General features: G+C 45.8%; 1 protein-coding gene across 7 annotated transcripts in view; it reads right to left on the bottom strand.

Annotated features, from left to right (window-relative positions):
• Positions 1-21,160, bottom strand: part of BCL9 (BCL9 transcription coactivator) — a 370,958-nt gene that overhangs the window by 37,557 nt on the left and 312,241 nt on the right. For all 7 annotated transcript variants that reach the window (XM_040339044.1, XM_040339045.1, XM_040339043.1 and 4 more), the window contains 3 exons: positions 20,708-21,019; positions 11,443-11,759; positions 30-213 (listed from right to left, as the gene is read on the bottom strand). In XM_040339044.1, coding sequence (XP_040194978.1) covers positions 30-213; positions 11,443-11,759; positions 20,708-20,964 — 758 coding nt within the window. In that variant the 5' untranslated portion in view covers positions 20,965-21,019. The remainder of the gene's footprint in view (positions 1-29; positions 214-11,442; positions 11,760-20,707; positions 21,020-21,160) is intronic.

The raw sequence follows: 21,160 nt of genomic DNA, 5'->3' as shown, positions 1-21,160 counted from the left end.
TACCATACCCACTCAACACCAGCACTCACTTATTGGCCATTTCAGTAGAAAAGACGTAGACCACTTTTGATGGCGTTTTCCTTCCAGGTGCGGATTCCAGCATTGTTGGCCCATGGGAAGGAGTGGAAGACCTGGGGACGGAGGTATTGGAAGGGGTCATGTTGTGTGGAGCGTGGGATTCCAAGGGCATCACTGGATCTGTAGTGTTGCAGTCTGTAAATTGGATAAAAAAAAAAATGAGTGTTTATATAAAAATAAAAAAAAAAATTAAAAAAAAATTAACATTTGCTCATTTGTATTAAACTGGAAATTAAGTCCTATACCATGCCCATTTTTAAGCAATACAAGAAAGCCAAAGCTATCACTCAGTAATATATAAAATTAAGTCATAAGATTTAGGCGGCATTACCGTCTACAGATCAATTTCCCCATGTTATCTGTAACCATGGATTTCTCCCAACCTGCATAGTCTTGTCCTCCCAATATTCTTCTCTTTAACCACCACTTAAGACCCGGACCTTTAGGCAGCTAAAGGACTTGGCCAGTTTTTGCGATTCGGCACTGCGTCGCTTTAACTGACAATTGCGCGGTCGTGCGACGTGGCTCCCAAACAAAATTGGCATCCTTTTTTCCCCCCCACAAATAGAGCTTTCTTTTGGTGGTATTTGATCACCTCTGCGGTTTTTATTTTTTGCACAAAAATAGAGCGACACTTTTGAATAAAATTGCAATATTTTTTACTTTTTGCTATAATAAATATCCCCCTAAAACATAAAAAAAAAAAAATTCCCTCAGTTTAGGCCGCATTATCGATTGCTTTGCGTTTACAAAATAGGGGATAGTTTTATTGCATTTTTATTATTTTCTTTTTCTTTTTTTACTACTAATAGCGGCGATCAGCAATTTTTTTAGTGACTGCGATATTATGGTGGACACTTTGGACAATTTTGACTATTTTTGGGACCATTAAAAATGCATGGTTTACTGTGAAAATGACAATTGCCGTTTGGGAGTTAACCACTAGGGGGCGCTGAAGGGGTTAAGTGTGACCTCATTTGTGTTTCAAACTGTAGGGGGGGTGTGGCTGTAGGTGCGACGTCATCGATAGCGTTTCCCTATAAAAGGGAACACACGATCAATGGCGGCGCCACAGTGAAGAACGGGGAAGCTGTGTTTACACACGGCTCTCTCTGTTCTTCAGCTCCGGGGACCGATCGCGGGACTCCAGCGGCAATCGGGTCCCGCGGCTTCGGACCAGGTTGCGGGCGCGCGCCCGCGACTGGGCACTTAAAGAGGACGTACCTGTGCGTGCTTGTGCCCAGCCGTGCCATTCTGTTGACGTATATGTGCAGGAGGCGGTCCTTAAAGAGGGGGTTCACCTTTTAAAAATATTTTTTTCTTTTCTAGCATTAAATTAAGCATAGTAGCGCGAGCTACAGTATGCCTTTATTTATTTTTTTTAGCCCCGTACTCACTGTGCAATCCTATAGTGAAGATTCAGACTCCCCGCAGGGAATGGACGTTCCTATCCAGAGGGAAGATGATTGACGGCCGGCTCTGGCGTGTCACGCTTCTCCGGAAATAGCCGAAATAGGACTTGGCTCTTCACGGCGCCTGCGCATAGTCTGTGCGCAGGCGCCGTATAGCGCCGTGAAGAGCCGAGACCTACTCCGGCTATCTTCGGGGAGCGTGACATGCCATAGCCGGCCGTCAATCAACTTCCCTCTGGATAGGAACACCCATTCCCCGCGGGGAGTCGGAATCTTCACTATAGGATTAAACAGTGAGTACGGGGCTAAAAATAAATAAATAAAGGCATACTGTAGCTCGCGCTACTATGCCTAATTTAATGCTAGAATGTTGGTAATGGGGGTGAACCACCGCTTTAAGTGGTTAATCTAGCATCAAACCTTCTAAAGGACTAATGGGCCAGTACACAGGATCAGAAAATCGCACAAAAAAATACCGCTTTCGAAGCTGATAATCTGATTGTTAGTACAGAGCTTTCGAGAGCCGATCACGACAGTTCATCCGAAATTATCTAATGGGACATGCATGAAAAGTTCTCCTTTCACCACCAGAACATACGGTTTTTATTTAATCAGTACAGTTGTCGTTCGAAAATACAGTACATCACTTCTGAATTTTTATTCTGCGATACATGAATGTCACTTTAGTAAACGTCATTTTTTTTTAATATGAGATTTGCAATGCGAAAAAAGGCATAAGTCACCAAGATCAATAATGTATTTGTCTAGTCTTTGCTTCTACCTTCTCTATCCAAATGGCGGATCCAATATAACTTAAATGTTTTGTGTGTTTGTTTTTTTTAAGGCTACGCATCCAGGACTGCCACTACCTGACTTCAGAAAGCAGTGTTATTTCCGGGTGATGCTGCAAAGGTGTGCTTGTCCTTTCAACTAGCTCCGATTCCAGGAAATCAGACACGCAAGTACTAGAAACAAGCCTGGGCCAAGTTAAAGTGGTTGCAACCCTTTAAAAAAAAAAAAAATTGTGATCCTTTAAAGCATGATACACAGCAGCTTGTGCCATTTGTCCCCCTCTGTGTTCTTAAAAAAACCTGGTTGATCTTGCCTGTTCCCGTGTCCCTCTTAGTGTGCCGACCACAGTAATCATGGCTGCTGATCCACGATTTCTGTGTTCAGGTTACGTACCTCTGTCACAAGTGGTGGCCCGGTCAGGAGACACCGGGAAAGAGTTAAAAAAAAATAACTTAAAAAAAATTTGTATTACAAAAAGTTTGGCCAAAATATAGAAAAAGTACAGCTTCACCATAGCTGGCCTGTAGAAAACAATGACTATTTTATATGGAACAATCAGGACCAATACCTCCAATCCTTGTGAAATTGGGAGTCGGACAAACCCCCTATACACTATACCAATTTACCTTCCTTTCCTCCCTCTAGATCTTCCTTGGGGCCACACGTGGCTAGGCTGTCACCTACTAATACAGCCCTTGAGGCTTTTATTTCTACCTTAAGGTATTAACCTTATAATGATCTTTTCCATCTGACAGTCTGCCCGTGTGTTGTCACACGGCGTCCGGACCTTTCCTTTTTTATTGTAGTGTCTTGTGTCTGTCTTTTTGTGTGGGGATTACTTCATTATAGTGATTGCCTCTACAGGCCAGCTATGGGGAAGCTGTACTTTTCTATATTTTGGCCCGAGTGTGCGCCAAACTTTTTGTAATACAATAAATATTTACGATTTTTTGTAATAACTCTAAGGCCCCGTGCACACGAGATGCACTTTTTTCAACTGCCGCTGAACACAATCAATGTTATCCTATGTGTCCATGTACACAGTCTCGTTTTATTGGTGTTTTTAGGCAGTTGCGTTTAACCTCGTTTTTCCAGAAGCAGAAAAAAATGGATTCAGACGCTAAACGCGGTACCGGCGCTTTGCCGCGTTTTCATTTATAAGCGTTTTTAAAGGTGACTCATTTTTATTACATTAGAAATCTCAAAAATGACAAATTATGAAAACCCATAAAAAAAATATATAAAAAAAAATATAAAAAAAAAAAAAAAAGAAGAATTGCTTGCATTGCGGACAAGTGACGTGGCAAGTGGACAATCCACAACTTGTGGCCAGGCGACGTGGCAAGTGGACAATCCACAACTTGTGGCCAGGCGACGTGGCAAGTGGACAATCCACAACTTGTGGCCAGGCGACGTGGCAAGTGGACAATCCACAACTTGTGGCAAGTGGACAATCCACAACTTGTGGCCAGGCGACGTGGCAAGTGGACAATCCACAACTTGTGGCAAGTGGACAATCCACAACTTGTGGCCAGGCGACGTGGCAAGTGGACAATCCACAACTTGTGGCAAGTGGACAATCCACAACTTGTGGCCAGGCGACGTGGCAAGTGGACAATCCACAACTTGTGGCAAGTGGACAATCCACAACTTGTGGCCAGGCGACGTGGCAAGTGGACAATCCACAACTTGTGGCAAGTGGACAATCCACAACTTGTGGCCAGGCGACGTGGCAAGTGGACAATCCACAACTTGTGGCAAGTGGACAATCCACAACTTGTGGCCAGGCGACGTGGCAAGTGGACAATCCACAACTTGTGGCAAGTGGACAATCCACAACTTGTGGCCAGGCGACGTGGCAAGTGGACAATCCACAACTTGTGGCAAGTGGACAATCCACAACTTGTGGCCAGGCGACGTGGCAAGTGGACAATCCACAACTTGTGGCCAGGCGACGTGGCAAGTGGACAATCCACAACTTGTGGCCAGGTGACAATCCACAACTTATGGCAGGTGATGTGTCAAGTGACACGCTAAATACAAGTACACTGCTGCTCTCTCAGCTGCTGCTACTCACTCTGGTCTCACAAAATGGTTAAATCATACTGTTTTTTGAGCTTAGGGAGGGTCTTATGACGTTTCTTAACTAAACGCTTATAGACGTAAAACGCTGGTAAACGCTGCGGCAAAACGGGCGTTTCTAAATGCCGGTTTCAGCCTTTAAAAACATGCGTTCGGCAGAGTTTGCACCGGCGTCTCGTGTGCATTGGGCCCAATATGATCCGATTTCTGTTGCCATAAGTAACCTTTTCCTGGGGTTTCCTTCCCGGGCCACCACTTGTGACATATGCTTTTTTGGTTACGGTAACAGCACCCTACACGGTGAACGATCTACAAGTGGTCACTTTATCCAAGTGGACAAATTTGTGCCAAACCTGCATTTCCTTTCTTTTTATATACCTCTGTCAGCCCGCCGCTCTCCTCCACACCATCAGCTCGGGAGTCTAACATTACTACTGACCAATGCTGTAATCCGCTCTCTTACAGGATGATTGAATGGTAACTTTTTTTTGTTTTGTTTTTAATTATGCAAAATACATTATTTACAGCGCTGCTGGGCACTCGTATGACCTCCCGCAGCTCTCCCTACCAGCTGACCTCAGCGGGGAATATCAGGTCCTCCCACTGTAGTGTTTGGAGCGGGGAAGGAGAGAGAGAGAGTCGGCCGGTCACATGAGTGCCCAAATAAAGGTATTTTCTGCAATAAATTAAACACACAGACACAAATTAAATCATCCTGTAAGAGAGGGGATTCGAGGATTTGTCAGTAGTGACTTAACCACTTTAAGGCCGGCCATAGATTTTCTTTCCTGCACTGGTTGCAGCAAAGAAAAAATTGCTCAACTCCATTAACACAGTCAGTGTTGGAGGAATCCCTCCTATGGAACTATTTGGGGGGAAGTCGTCCCCGCCTGGAGAACACAGCGATTATTGGTAGCTGCTTTAACAACCGCTAGCAATAAATCACATGTGAAATCCAACAGGCTGTCTGTACCCAAGTTGATGGATCAGGAACATTCAGCCTGCCCATACATGGTTCAAATCTTGGCTGGTTTCTGCTGAACCGTCTAGGGCTAGCTTAACCGCTTGCCGACCGCCGCATGTATATGTACGTCCACAGAATGGCACGTACAGGCACATGGGCGTACACATGTACGTCCCCGCCTTTCCGCGGGTCCGATCAGGACCCCCCCCGCTACATGCGGCAGACGGTAACCCGCGGGGAGCGATCCGGGACGACGGCACGGCTATTCGTTTATAGCCGCCACATCACGATCGCTCCCTGGAGCTGAAGAACGGGGAGAGCCGTATGTAAACACGGCTTCCCCGTGCTTCACTGCGGCGGCTGCATCGATCGAGTGATCCCTTTTATAGGGAGACTCGATCGATGACGTCCGTCCTACAGCCACACCCCCCTACAGTTGTAAACACACACTAGGTGAAACCTAACTCCTACAGCACCCCCTGTGGTTAACTCCCAAAGTGCAACTGTCATTTTCACAATAAACAATGCAATTTAAATGCATTTCTTGCTGTGAAAATGACAATGGTCCCAAAAATGTGTCAAAATTGTCCGAAGTGTCCGCCATAATGTTGCAGTCACGGAAAAAAAAAAAAAAAAAAAAAAATCGCTGATTGCCGCCATTAGTAGTAAAAAAAAAAAAAAAAATAATAAAACTATCCCCTATTTTGTAAACGCTATAAATTTTGCGCAAACCAATCGATAACCGCTTTTTCGCGATTTTTTTTAACCAAAAATAGGTAGAAGAATACGTATCCGCCTAAACTGAGGAAAAAAAATGTTTATATATGTTTTTGGGGGATATTTATTACAGGAAAAAGTAAAAAATATTGAATTTTTTTCAAAATTGTCACTATTTTTGTTTATAGCGCAAAAAATAAAAATCGCAGAGGCGATCAAATACCACAAAAAGAAAGCTCTATTTGTGGGAAGAATAGGACGCAAATTTTGTTTGGGAGCCACGTCGCACGACCGCGCAATTGTCTGTTAAAGCGACGCAGTGCCGAATTGTAAAAACGCCTTTGGGCATTTAGCAGCATATTGGTCCGGGGCTTAAGTGGTTAACAAGCATCCTGAAAGTTTCCATTAAAAGAGGCTCGGTCATGGAAGGGGGGGGGACGGACTATTGCTCCCCCCTGCCCTCTTTTCATCCATATTGGCCCATTACTAGAATGGCTAATAGGAATGTGCAGAAGGTGAGAAGCGTCAGGCAAGCATCGCCGTGAATAAGGGAGTAGGTTGGGATTCAGACCTGAAAGGATTTGCAAGGTTGCTTCAGCTATGTGCACCAACCTCTAGTTGCCTGTACTTCTTACCTATAGAAGTTGTATCCCCCTTTCCCAGAGGCAGTTTTTTTAAGCAAACATCAGATTAGTATTTTTTTTTTGTTTTCAAGTAGCCCCGACATGGAAGTCTGTTCCAGGGCAAAAAAAATGTTTTATTTTTTTTTAAAGCAGAACTGATTGCAGACAGTAACACTATAGCCGTTATTCACAATTATATCTACACAATGCAAAATACCTGCAGATAACAGTAAAGTAAACTTTAAATTTAATCTACATCTGTCCTAACGTGTCAGGCTTTTCTAATGAAGACCCTCAACCCTTTGGTAGCCAGGAGAGGCCTTGGTTAAGCAGAGAATTCCTCGGTGCAACCCTTTTGTTAGTGATGTGGAATCAGACGCTCGGAGTGTCTAGCAGTGGATTTCCATAGAGGAATGAGTGCCGTGTGCGTGAAATGTGATCCGGCTCTCCTGTGCGGCCCTCTCACTAGAGAGTTTCATGATGATCTCACTATAGGAATACCCTGCAGGCACACGCCAACTCCCCCAGCGAGCGTCACGTTTTATTCAATAAAGGAAATATACAACTTCTACAATTACCGTAAATACAAAAAAATACGAACAGAAAATCCCACAAATCAGGCAGTAAAATGTCATGGAAAAAGAAAATATGGACAGCCGCACTCCAAAAAAACTTGATGGTTGTCTTTATTTAAAAAAAGAAAAAAAATGCACTACAAGTCACAGCACACAACACGTGAGTAAAACAGCAGACGCGTTTTGCACTATAAATTAGTGCTTAATCATAGCTGACTAAAAAGGGTATTTTTAATGACAAAAGAGCAAACAGGCTTGGCGTCTATCTCCCCAGGATCACCACATTACACACACACACACACACAAAGATTCTATGGACAGGACCAACACACAGAGAAGTTTATCTAGTGCCCACTAACAGGCCAGGTTTGCAAGATAACTGAAATACATCCCAGGAGATATAATTTGCTGCTCAGTGATTTCAGTATTATAGTCTGTACCTCCCCCAAGGTAATATATAAAACCTGGCCTGTTAGTCGGGCCTGAGGGCCGCCCCCCCACAAGCCTCAATTCAAGGGGGGGCCTTTGTCCCACTAACCACCAATGGGGGGGCCTTCTTTCCACTGTGCCCCAGTATAAAGGTAGTCCTCCCACTGACCACGGATCTAAGGAAACCCTTTAAAACGGATGATCAATAGACACGTTACTCAACGCCAACATAAATGTCAGGGGGTACTTTTTGAACAACAAAATGTAAGGATTCGCAATTTTCTACTCGTTTCTCTGGCGTACATTTCTTGTTCTTCCATTCACAACAACTAACAAGTGACACTAAACAAACAATATCCTTATGCTTCACAAATAATCCATATACAGCAATCTCAGAGGTGATCAAATCCTACCAAAAGAAAGATTTTGGGGGGGGGGGACACCTACATTTTGTTTGGGTACAACGACGCGGTGGCGTATTGCAAAAAATGGCCTGGTTATCAAAGGGGTAAAACCTTCCGAGGCTGAAGAGATTAAACTACCAATTTTGGGAGAACAATACCCCAGGCAACCAATCAGAATTCACTGCTTAAAGTCTAAACAGGCAAAAGATGGATCCGCGGTGCTACTGCACCAACAAATAGGAGCCCTTTATTAACCCCTTCATAGTCGCTGATGGAAGACTTACAGCAATGACCTGTAAAAGTCACCATAGCAGCTGAGAGTCTGTGTACACTTTCTCAATGGACCGTCCACTCTCTTGAAGAAGGAATCCGACAGTCCATGTGTGCCGTAATGTGCTGCCTACAGGAGGATGTGACATTTGTAAACAAAAAAAAGTTGTAAGCCAGTCCCCATATAAACACTTCTTGATCCAGCACACTTTAGTTTTGTAAGCAGTCAGTACACAAGACCAGTAGAGAAAAAACACAGAAGGGCAGGATGTGTGTCCCTCAATGGACTTGAAGGTTCTACGGCAACCAAAAAAGTAGAACTATAGGCAAAACCGCTGCGCAAATACGGTGTGACAGAAAGTATTGCAACGACCGCCATGAGCTTCCCCAGTGTTTTCACTGCCATCTCCTTCCCTCTAATTAGAGCCCCCAAACATTAATATATATATATATATAATGTTTGGGGGATCTAATTAGAGGGAAGGAGATGGCAGTGAAAACACTGGGGAAGCTCACTTAGAATTGCTGGTTTACTTGTCATGCCAACGGCCACCACAAGATGGCACCAGATCGCAGAAGGCCGCAAAGCCACGCCTCAATTACCGGGCGGCGCGGGTGCACGGAGACACAGGATGGGGTATCCAATGTCTCCGTGCCCCCCCAACTTCGCCGCCGCGCGATCGCGTCGGTAATTGAGGCCACGGCTTTGCGGCCTACTGCAGGCCTAAGCTTCCTTCCCTGGGTGCCAGGTCGCCAATTGCAGTCGCAATTGCGACCGGGCGCCCGGATTTTGTCAAACCCTGCTGTAAGCTATTCAATTTTCAGGGATCCAACCGGCAACTGTCGAGGAACATGCTTGTTAACAATACACCATTTGGTGTCTTCAGTGTCTAGGAGTCCAATTTTAATAAATATTTCAAACCAAGATTAAGAGGGAAACCTTGAGACCCCATAAACACATTGGTTATACAGTGGAAGCTTGGATTACAAGCATAATCCGTTCCAGGAAAATGCTTGTAATCCAAAGCATTCGCATATCAAAGCAAGTTTCCTCATAGAAGTCAATGGAAAAGAAGATAATTTGTTCCACATTAAACTTCTATGGCATGCAATACTGCATGTGGCCAGAGGTGGGGGGGGGGGCGCCGGAGAGACTCGGAAATAGCTCAGCTGATCTCGGAAACCCTCGGAAACATAGGCCCGGATTCACAAAGCACTTACGCCGACGTAGTGCAAATGTGCGCCCGGCGTATGTGTGCGCCGGACCCACAAACTAAGATGCGCCTAAAAACAGGCTTCATCCCGCCGACGTAACTTGCCGGCGTAGGGTGGGCGTACATTTAGGCTGGACACATGTTTGCGCTCCCATTGATTACCCATTCAAATATGCAAATGAGTGAAATACGGCAATTCACGAACATACGTGCACCCAACGCAGTGCGCGCAGGTTGTACGTCCGGCGTAAAGTTATTCCACATAAAGGAGGTTTAACTCAGCAGCAGACATACAAAAGGTCTGCACCAGGGAACACAAGCCTGCGTACTTTACGTTGGACACGTCTGGCTGGGCGTAGGTTACGTTCACGCCATACGCAGTGATCCGGCGTATTTTAGGCAGTTGTTCCGACGTGGTTGTGAGCATGTGCAGGGGGATGCGTCCACGTCTCGGCGCATGCGCAGTTCGTGATACGTATCTGTCTGGCGCTCGGTCCATCATTTGCATGGGGTCACGCCTCATTTGCATTGCTCACGTCCACTTCCACCTACGCCGGCGTACGCCTTCGAAACCCAGGGCAGCGTAGGGAGCACTGGCTTCGTGAATTCCATGCTTGCCTCTCTGCGCTGCGTTGGCGTAGCGTATATTATTTGCGTTACGGCGGCGTAATGTGCGCCTGCTGTCTGTGAATCCGGGCCTGCGTATTTCCGACCGGCTCCAAACCGTTCCAAGTGTCACCGGCCCCCCCGCACCTCTGGCCAAATGCGGTATTGCACACCCTATTAGCTTAACCACTTCTCTACTTTGGGTGTTTTTCAGATTTGGTGTTTACAAGACTAAAACAGTTTTTTTTGCTAGAAAATTACTTAAAACCCACAAACATTATATATTTTTTTTTTCTAATACCCTAGAGAATAAAATGGCGATCATTGCAATACTTTTTGTCACACCATATTTGCGCAGCGGTCCTACAAGCACACTTTTTTTGGAAAAAAAAAATCACTTTTTTGAATTAAAAAATAAGACAGCAATAAATTTGGCCCAATTTTTTTATATATTGTGAAAGATAATGTTACGCCGAGTAAAATGGTACCCAACATGTCACGCTTACAAATTGCGCCTGCTCGTGGCATAGCGTCAAACTTTTACCCTTAAAAATCTCGATAGGCGACGTTTAAAAAATTCTATAGGTTGCATTTTTTGAGTTACAGAGTAGGCCTAGGGCTATAATTATTGCTCTCGCTCTAACGATCGCGGCGATACCTCACTTGTGTCGTTTGAACACCGTTTTCATATGTGGGCGCTACTCACGTATGCGTTCGCTTCTGCGCACGAGCTCGTCGGGACGGGGCGCTTTAAAAAAATGTATTTTTATTTATTTTATTATTTTTTACACTGGAAAAAAAAAAAAAAAAAAAAAAAAAAAATCGATCACTTTTATTCCTATTATAAAGAATGTAAACATCCCTCTTAAATATGAGATCTGGGGTCAAAAAGACCTCAGATCTTATATTTAGACTAAAATGCAAAAAAAAAAAAAAAAAAAAAAAAAAAAAAAAAAATGTTTCTTTAAGATGCTGCTTGTTTTCGTTCGAGACAACACTTGCAAACCGAGGCAGAATAAAAATAAAAAAAAGTTGCTCGTTATTCAAAATGCTTGTTACCCGCGTTACTCGTAAACCACGGTTCCACTGTACATCTGAATTTTAACTAGATTTTAATAAAATAAATATTTGCAGGCCCTTCTCTATATGCAAGTCTACTGTTCAATGTTCATACACTTTATCTCACTAACTTGAATATACACTATACGCTTTCTGAGGATCCAGTACCACCTATCTACCCCTTTACAATTTTTTTTGCTATGACAGACCAGCCTACCTTTAATTTCGGAGTCTGTAGTGGGAGTTCCTGGGTCTCTCTGGTCAAACGATTCCGCAGAGATGCTCCTTTCCCTTTTGCCTTTCCCTTTGGCTCCATTCCCGGCCCCGTTCTTAAGTCCCATGCTGCCCCCAGGACCTTGCAGCGGTTTGGGGGTGTGGTTGCCGCTCTTTGGGTCACAAGGAGACGCTTGCGACTGGCTGGTGGAGCTCGGCTGTTTTCCCTGGCTGGAGAATTTCGCGTCCAGCTGGGGGTTGCCAGATGGAGACATCACGGTAGGAGGGTGGACCATAACCTCTGGCTTGGATTTTGGACTGCTGCAAAATAAAAAGAGAGATTTTGTGTTTATTACAAGTAAAAATTACAAATTGTCAAGCTTTCTGCAATGTAACCTAATGAGTTTCTGCATTAATATTAAATGCTTCATTTATTTCGGTGAATCATAAGCCATGAATACACAAAAGGCTAATCTCCGATGTACACTTTGATAAATCTTGCAAATAAGAGAATGTATTATAGTGTCACCGTGAACATTTAAAAAGGAGGGATACACTTTCAGCTAGAAAGCTTTTCATGGGTAAAATCCTTTGAATTTAAATCTATAAAAAGGTATTTAGCAACATACATACACATACAGATATAGATATAGATATATATATATGTTAAACTGGTCCCTCCCTAGCTGTATGGAAGGGACCTCCCTAATTTTTTTCTGAAAAATTTGTTTTGCATAAAATTACAGATTAATAAGGGAAAAAGCCGTGCACATATTAGATCAGAACAACCAATCAAAAATCATCTTTCAAAAATTCTGAGCTGTTGTCCGATTAAAATGACAACGTCCAAAATGAGATTCCGTCTCGCAGGTCACTGTCCAGCAATACCCTTTGCACAGCCTTATTGGAAAGTATGAGAAAGCAGAGCACGCTGAATGCCCCACATACAGCCAATCAATGGCTTTGGTCCTGGTCACATGAGATCCACTAGACCTGTTGGGTCAATACAAAAGCCTGTTTCTATGTACACAAAGAATAGAAAACATCATGTTCGGTTCAGAGTAAACAGTGATATCACAAAGCACAGCTCCAAAAAAAAGGGACAGACACATCTGCACCTTTACTTTTATTCTAGACGTAAATAAGAGACTTTACATGAGAACTAGTAAATGTTCCCCGTCAGGGAATGGAAGGAATGCAATCGAGGAAAAAGATCAGTGTTAAAGAAGTTTCACTTCACATCTCTTTTTATCCTGTCCCCTAGGCGCATTTCTAGCTTGTCACAGTGTTGTGATAGCACGATCGATAGTGCTCCCCTCCCCCCTACCACTTTCCGACTGTGCATCAAGCAAGGAGACAAATATTCAATTATCTACGATCGCCGGCGCTAGTCTAGAAAACTAGGTGCCTCCGAGACCAGCAGGAATACTAGCTACCTAGCAACCAGGGACACCATGCAGCAGGGGGCAGTCTACAGTCTTGCAACCAGGGACGCCACGCAGCAGGGGGCCGTCTACAGCCTTGCAACCAGGGACGCCACGCAGCAGGGGGCCGTCTACAGCCTTGCAACCAGGGGCCGCCTACAGCCTTGCAACCAGGGACGCCATGCAGCAGGGGGCCGCCTACAGCCTTGCAACCAGGGACGCTATGCAGCAGGGGCCGCCTACAGCCTTGCAACCAGGGATGCCACGCAGCAGGGGCCGCCTACAGCCTTGCAACCAGGGATGCCACGCAGCAGGGGGCCGTCTACAGCCTTGCAACCAGGGATGCCACGCAGCAGGGGGCCGTCTACAGCCTTGCAACCAGGGATGCCACGCAGCAGGGGGCCGTCTACAGCCTTGCAACCAGGGACGCCACGCAGCAGGGGGCCGTCTACAGCCTTGCAACCAGGGACGCCACGCAGCAGGGGGCCGTCTACAGCCTTGCAACCAGGGACGCCACGCAGCAGGGGGCCGTCTACAGCCTTGCAACCAGGGACGCCACGCAGCAGGGGGCCGTCTACAGCCTTGCAACCAGGGATGCCACGCAGCAGGGGCCGTCTACAGCCTTGCAACCAGGGACGCCACGCAGCAGGGGGCCGTCTACAGCCTTGCAACCAGGGACGCCACGCAGCAGGGGGCCGTCTACAGCCTTGCAACCAGGGACGCCACGCAGCAGGGGGCCGTCTACAGCCTTGCAACCAGGGACGCCACGCAGCAGGGGGCCGTCTACAGCCTTGCAACCAGGGACGCCACGCAGCAGGGGGCCGTCTACAGCCTTGCAACCAGGGACGCCACGCAGCAGGGGGCCGTCTACAGCCTTGCAACCAGGGACGCCACGCAGCAGGGGGCCGTCTACAGCCTTGCAACCAGGGACGCCACGCAGCAGGGGGCCGTCTAGAGCCTTGCAACCAGGGACGCTATGCAGTAGGGGCCACGTACAGCCATGCAACCAGGGACGCCACGCAGCAGGGGGCAGTCTACAGCCTTGCAACCAGGGACGCCATGCAGCAGGGGGCCGCCTACAGCCTTGCAACCAGGGACGCTATGCAGCAGGGGGCCGCCTACAGCCTTGCAACCAGGGACGCTATGCAGCAGGGGGCCGCCTACAGCCTTGCAACCAGGGACGCCATGCAGCAGGGGGCCGCCTACAGCCTTGCAACCAGGGACGCCATGCAGCAGGGGGCCGCCTACAGCCTGGCAACCAGGGACGCCATGCAGCAGGGGGCCGCCTACAGCCTTGCAACCAGGGACGCCATGCAGCAGGGGGCCGCCTACAGCCTTGCAACCAGGGACGCCATGCAGCAGGGGGCCGCCTACAGCCTTGCAACCAGGGACGCCATGCAGCAGGGGGCCGCCTACAGCCTTGCAACCAGGGACGCTATGCAGCAGGGGGCTGCCTACATCCTGGCAACCAGGGAGGCTATGCAGCAGGGACTGCCTACATCCTTGCAACCAGAAAGACCAGATGGTAGGGCCGTCTGCATCATGGAAACCAAAGACACTAGGAGGCAGGGGTTGCCTGTGTCCTAACAACAAGTAAAACGGAAGAGTGGGCGCATTAAGGTTGCAATAGGTTACTATACATTGTCAAATACCAAACCGCGCATACCTCGATTCCCAGGAAACCATTCCTGTGAAAAACAAGCGACTAACCCAGTAGAAGTCCTCCAACCACCAAGATATCATTAGCCACTTGCCGTCTGCACTATAGCCGAATGACAGCTACAGCACAGACTGCTAGTTCTGGGAGGCCGTCATATGAAGGCCTCACATGATTGCGCCTGCTGCAGGGCATGGTGGTGCGCTCTGATCACAGATTGAGGTAAAGAGCCAATTAGCGGCTATTTACTGCGTGATCAGCTGTGTGCAATTACAGAAGTAAACAGAAGCTGGTTACCGGCACTCCTTTCCTCATGCCAACAACACGAGGATCGGAAAAGAGCCCATAACCGGCTTCTCTAAAAAGGGACACGTACACTGATAATCTGTGCCCACCAGTGCCACCCCACCAGCAGGGACCTTGTCGTCCCTTCCTTAATGTGGTTGTATAGCCTCAAGGTTTTTCTCTTCATGCATTCTTTGCCTGAAGAGAAAAACCTTCTGTGCTGCAGGTCCCCCCAGACCACCCCTTTTTTCTTACCTGAGCCCGATCCAGTGATGTGCACTAGTGCAGCGGCTCCACTCACCATTTCTCGCTTCATTGGACAGATTGATAGCAGCAGAAGCCATTGTCCCGCTGCTGTCATTCAAATCCAGTGACACAGGAGACACGGCAGAGTCCTGCAGTGTCAACAGATGCAGCAGTGGGACTCGGGAGCGAGCCTGCACAGGTGCCCCCCAGGGAAAGCGGCTTTCTGTGGGGGGCATCCGTTGAAGAGGAGCCTGGAGCGCCAGTGGGGCACCCTGGTAGAAGATGACCAGGGCTGCTCTGTGCAAAACTATTGCACCGAGCAGGTAAATATAGGCATTTACGTTTTTTTTTTTAAATAAAAATAACACAAGGGTTTGCAAATACTTTAACGTACTATATAGATCTAATGCTCGATTCCCGAGGGTCATATAAAAGATATAGTTACTTAATGTCGGGAGTGGGGGGGGGGGGGGGGTTTGGATTGACATTTTTACCTCTTGCACAAGTAAATACAACTTTTTAATATAAGAATAGTGTGGTAACCTAAAAAAAAACTTTTTAGCATAACTTTTTCTTAGGGGTTTCCTTTTTTTTTTTTTTTTTTAGAACTAGGAGATGTGGTACCAGCAAATCCTTTAAAACAAAGGAGATTGACATTTTCCCGTCTCCCTCCCTCTCATTTTCCCTCCGTAACTGGTTGGGAAACAACCTACCCCAATAGATAAAATTGCACACATCTACACCAATCAAGTCCTTCGATATGGTGGCTGCAAAATGCTTCCCTTTTCATCTATTGCACATGTAAGCAACACATTTCTAGAACGGTAACAATCACTCAATGTATTATCTAATGAGAAGCAGTGTTAGAAGCACCCCAAAGCAGTGTTAGAACTACAGAGCACCCCCTCTAATCTCCACAACACAGGGAGGCGTTATGTAGTTCACAGAGGTGACCTGTGCTGGTTTAATAAAAAAACGGTTTGAGATAACACCACAGAGTACACACAACACTGTTTTTGTAGGGTCAACAGGTATTTGCACTTCTCAAACGGATGTAAAAAAAACATTTTCAGTGGTTTATTTAACCACTTAAGCCCCGGACCAAAATGCAGGTAAAGGCCCAGGCCAGGTTTTGCGATTCGGCACTGCGTCGCTTTGACAATTGTGCGGTCGTGCGACGTGGCTCCCAAACAAAATTTACATCGTTTTTTCCCCACAAATAGAGCTTTCTTTTGGTGGTATTTGATCACCTCTGCATTGTTTTTTTTTTGCGCTATAAACAAAAATAGAGCGACAATTTTGAAAAAAAATCATAATTTTTTACTTTTTTCTATAATAAATAAATATCCCCAAAATATATATAAAAACAATTTTCCTCAGTTTAGGCCGATACGTATTCTTCTACATATTTTTGGCAAAAAAAAAAAATCGCAATAAGCGTTTATCGGTTGGTTTGCGCAAAATTTATAGCGTTTACAAAATAGGGGATAGTTTTATTGCATTTTTATTATTTTTTTAACTACCAATGGCGGCGATCAGCGATTTTTTCCGTGACTGCGACATTATGGACCCCTCATCCCGGATCGCTCCCAGACGATTTCTGACCGTCGCATGTACCGGGCGGGGTACGCCCATCTGCCTGTACGTGCCATTCTGTGGACGTATATGTACATGCGGCGGTCGTTAAGTGGTTAACAGACCAAACATGACGTTTATTTACTAGTCACATACTAAGAGCACAGTGGTGTCACCTTCCTGATTGCAACCTGAGGACTGGACAATGAAGGAGCAGCTGCAGACAGCAGGACTTGCCCCTCCCACCCCCTGGTCATTGGATTTGATTGACAGCAGTGGGAGCCAATGGCTGCGCTGCTATCAATCTATCCAATCAAAAGCCAGAGAGGGTGTGCGCGTCGTGGGAACTAATGGGCTCAGGTGAGTAAAACGGGGTTGGGTTTCTACAAGGGGTTTTTCACCTCAATGCATAGAATGCATTGAGGTGAAAAACCGGGAGGGTTTACAACCCCTTTAACCTCCCTGGCGGTATGATTCTTTCAGAAAAAACATGCTGAAAGCGGTACCATTATTTGCAAGGAAATTTGGCGTTTTATATTGTAGGTCTGTAATTTTTAGAAATAACTCACTTAAATCTGACCAAACAAGATTCTAATAGGCATCCCGTGTATTACATTTTTTTAAAAACAAAATTATAAATTATAATATAATAAATAATTATAAATAATTATAACAAATAATAATATAATTATAATAAAAATTATTCAATAATGTAATCAAATCAAAATCACTGAAATTTGCTCAGTTGCAGAATTGTCGCTGTCATTACTTTTATTTTTTTATGACGAATTTCCCCACAAATCGCTATCGCACAATTCTGCAAGTGATTATAATTTATTATCGCTGTTTTTTAGCTGATCTAAAACTATTTTTGACATAAAGGGACACTTTTGGTTGCTATGGACAATCTACAGTTTGCAGGGAGAAAAAAAGGTTTTTATTATATAAAATGACATGCAGGACACTGGACAGACCACTAGGGACAAGGGGTGTGTTTTTTTTACATACAGTACTGTAATCTATAAGATTACAGTATACTGTGTGTATAGTGTTTGTTTACGTTTTTGAATTTGGCGCCGTTCTCCTTCCCCGTGCGTCGTAACGTCGCAGGGAACGGAGATCGGCGTCACACGGAGGCACTATGTGAATCGAGCGAGGTCCCGCTCGCTCACACAGCGCGGTGGCATCGCTGGATCCAGGGACAAGGCAAGTAAAAAGTGCCTGTGGATCTAGCGAGGCAAGCCCGTGACTGACACGGGGTTACCGATAGTAGCAAGAAAATCTAACCCCGTGTCAGTCTCGGGAAGACCGCCAGGGAGGTTAATGGATGTAGAGAAGACTGCAGATAGACAGGTACAACTTATGTAGATTGTTTCATTTTAGTATCACCTAAGACCAGTCACTTCACTGGGTATATGTAAGAAGCGGTTCACACTGGGGCGACTCGTCAGGCGGCCGAGTCGCGTCCCATTCTATGCAATAGAACCGTTTTAAAAGGAGCGACGCAAGTCGCTCTGACTTAGAAAAAGGTTCTTGTACAACTTCGGGGGCGATTTGCATTGACTTCTATACAGAAGTCGTTTTGCTAATCGCCTCTGAAGTCGTCTTCAGGACGACTTGCAGAGTCGCCCCCGAAGTCGTGCCGCCGCAGTGTGAACCGGCTCTTAGGGTTTACCACCACTTCAACACAAAAAGAATAAAAATTTACTACAGCAATGTTTCCCAAACCTGCCCTCGGGTCCAGCGAATAGAATGTTTTTCAAGTTACCGCATTAAAGTGGAGCCTCTGGCGTCTAAGCAATGTAATTTCTCTACCTGTGTGCACACCCGCACAACATGAACTGCTCATGGGATCTGCAGACAGGATTGGGTCATCACTGCAGAGCAGAGGCCAAGAATAGCTATAGAAGAAGAATGCCAAACTTCCTGGTCTGCAGGTGTAGAGATTCAGACATTTTGCAGCGTTTTCAAGATCTGATAACAACCCAATCTATATGTTTTTTATTACATTTTTATCATTGGATTAGTTTTGCAATAATAAAAATATTATTATTTTTATAAGAATAATAATAATAATAATAATAATACTACTATCATAATAATGCCTCCACCTTGGACCCACTCCGACTGCTTTTAGCTTGCTAGCAAGGTGTCAACATTGGCCCCAAGTCCTCCCTGAGACTAAAGCCTCGTACACCCAATCGGATTTTCCCCAACTAATGTGTGATGGAAGGGTTTTGTCAGAATATCCAACCGTTTATATGCTCCATCGGACAATTGTTGTCGGATTTTCCGACAACGAATGTTGGCTAGCATGCTTTTAAATTTTCCGACAACAAATGTGTGATGTCGGATTATTCGATCGTGTGTATAGAAAATCGCCGGAAAAAAATTCAAAGTACAAACACGCATGCTCAGAACCAATGCTAACCATAGCACAACATTAGCATAAGTTGCCCAAAGGGTGGTGCTAAAGAGCTGAAAAACCATGTAGTTTCGTGTATGTTGGTCAACAATGTTTTGCCATTTGTATGCAGAACAAGTTCACATGTATACCGCTCCTTCCCATTGAAAACAATGGGAAACCGTGGCAATACTGCCAGCAATGCGCCTCTATAGAGGCGCATTGCGGGCGGTATTAACCCTTTATCGGCCGCTAGCGGGGGTTAATACCGCACCGCTAGCTGCAGATTCCTGCGGCAATCCCGGCGGTATAGCGCCGCTATTTTTAGTGCCGTTATACCGCCACTGCGGCTCCCGCCCCAGTCTGAAAGGGGCCTTAAAGTGACACCAAGGCTGGGTTCCCACCGCAGTACGATCGGGCTCACAGTGGGAGTTCGGTGCATCGCCATTCACAGCTCCAGGTCCAATTTCAGCCCGAATTTGGGGCGGACTCCAGACCTGAAATGGTCCAAGAGACGCTCAGGACTCCTGTGCAATTCGCACAGGAAGCCTCTGCGAAGCTGCGTGAACCGGGTCCATAGAGAGCTGTTCACAATCTCCTGCTATGCGAATTGGAAATACCGAGTCCAATTCGCATAGGTGTGAACCCAACCTAAAGGTTTAATATTTTTTTTATTTTTATTTTTTTTAAAAGTGGAGGTTCCACCTAAAAAAAAAATATTCCACCAAAAATCTAAAAAAAAAATAAAAAAATGAAAAAGATTTTTTTTTAAATAACTGTTGCTATGCGGAAGTGCCGAATCTGCCTCTTCATCCTCCGCGGTGGATTCTCTTCCTCCTCCTACATTGGGTGTCTTCTTGTGAATGGGGCGCGCTGCATTCTGGGAACTGTGTGTGTCCCAGAAAGCAGCCGGCCCATTCACAAAGCGCCGCGCTGCTCGCGCATGCGCAGTAGGAAACGGGCAGTGAAGCCGTACCCCTTCACTGCTTGTTTCCCTTACTGTGGATGGCGGCGCTTGGAGCTGCTAGGATCGAGGATCAGCCTCAGCGGGGGCTGACATTGCTGGCGGCTAGGACAGGTAAGTGTCCTTATTAAAAGTCAGCAGTTCCAGTGTTAGTAGCTGCTGACTTTTAATATTTATTTTTTGTAATGGAACATCCGCTTTAAGTAAAAAAATAGCCGCAAGCATTTTGCATAGAAAGCTTACCTCGTCTTCTATCAGCCTCTCCCTCCCACAGGTTTCTGCTATGTAGGCACCAATGCAGTGCATCTGCTGAACCCACCTGCTGGACTACATAATTTTTCTACCTCGACTCCCAAACAGCCTGCCCACACAGTGCAAGTAAAGAAAGGGTTCTTGGGAGATGTAGTTCTGGGGTGTGCCTACCTTGAAAGGAAATCCTGCAAGAATTTACAAGCCCGGTGATGTTCGGGAAGTAACAAAGGGCGTTTCTTGCTAAAGCAATAAGGTTAAAGAAAAAAATGGGAGGATAGTTTGAGTTACATTTGGGCAAGGTCTGCACATACTGTAAGCTCTACATGTCCGCCTCCTGTACCTCTGCCAATGGGAGTGTTTTTTGTTTTTTTTCCCCCCCCAGGCACATCCACATATTTATCCTAAAAACATTGATATGCACTCTGGGAGCCGGCATCATCCAGACTCACAAAGGCTACTTACCTCTGTGTATTTCCTGTATTTCCTGATGGGGAGTTTCGCACTTTGGGGTTACTGGAATGCATTGACAGAGATCCGGAGCTCACAGTCACAGAAGCAGTGGGGCTTGCCAGGTTCTTGGGAGGGCTGGGGGTTTTCAGGTGGCTCTGTAGAGTTTTTTGTGAAGTGCTTTTGTCAGTGTTGTCCTTTTGCTCGTCTTTCTCCTTTTTGTTTCTCTCTCTCTTGTTGAAGTGGGCTCTCCCCTCCTGCAGTTCCAGCATTCTTCGGACATGTGGCACTCGCTGTAGAGGGAACGCTGTGCATCGCCAGGGCACACTGAGAATTCACAAAAGAAAAAAAATAGTTTAGGTTAAAGTTTTCAAAAAAACATTACACAAAACTAACCAGAGGAGGGTACAGAGTAACCACTTCAGCCCCGGAAGAATTTACCCCCCTCCCCTTCCTGACCAGAGCACT

The sequence above is a fragment of the Rana temporaria genome, chromosome 2, assembly GCF_905171775.1.
Source record: "Rana temporaria chromosome 2, aRanTem1.1, whole genome shotgun sequence".
In the NCBI taxonomy this organism is placed as follows: Eukaryota; Metazoa; Chordata; class Amphibia; order Anura; family Ranidae; genus Rana; species Rana temporaria.
Note: the sequence above shows the minus strand (reverse complement) of the source record. Positions and strands in the feature narration are given on the sequence as shown.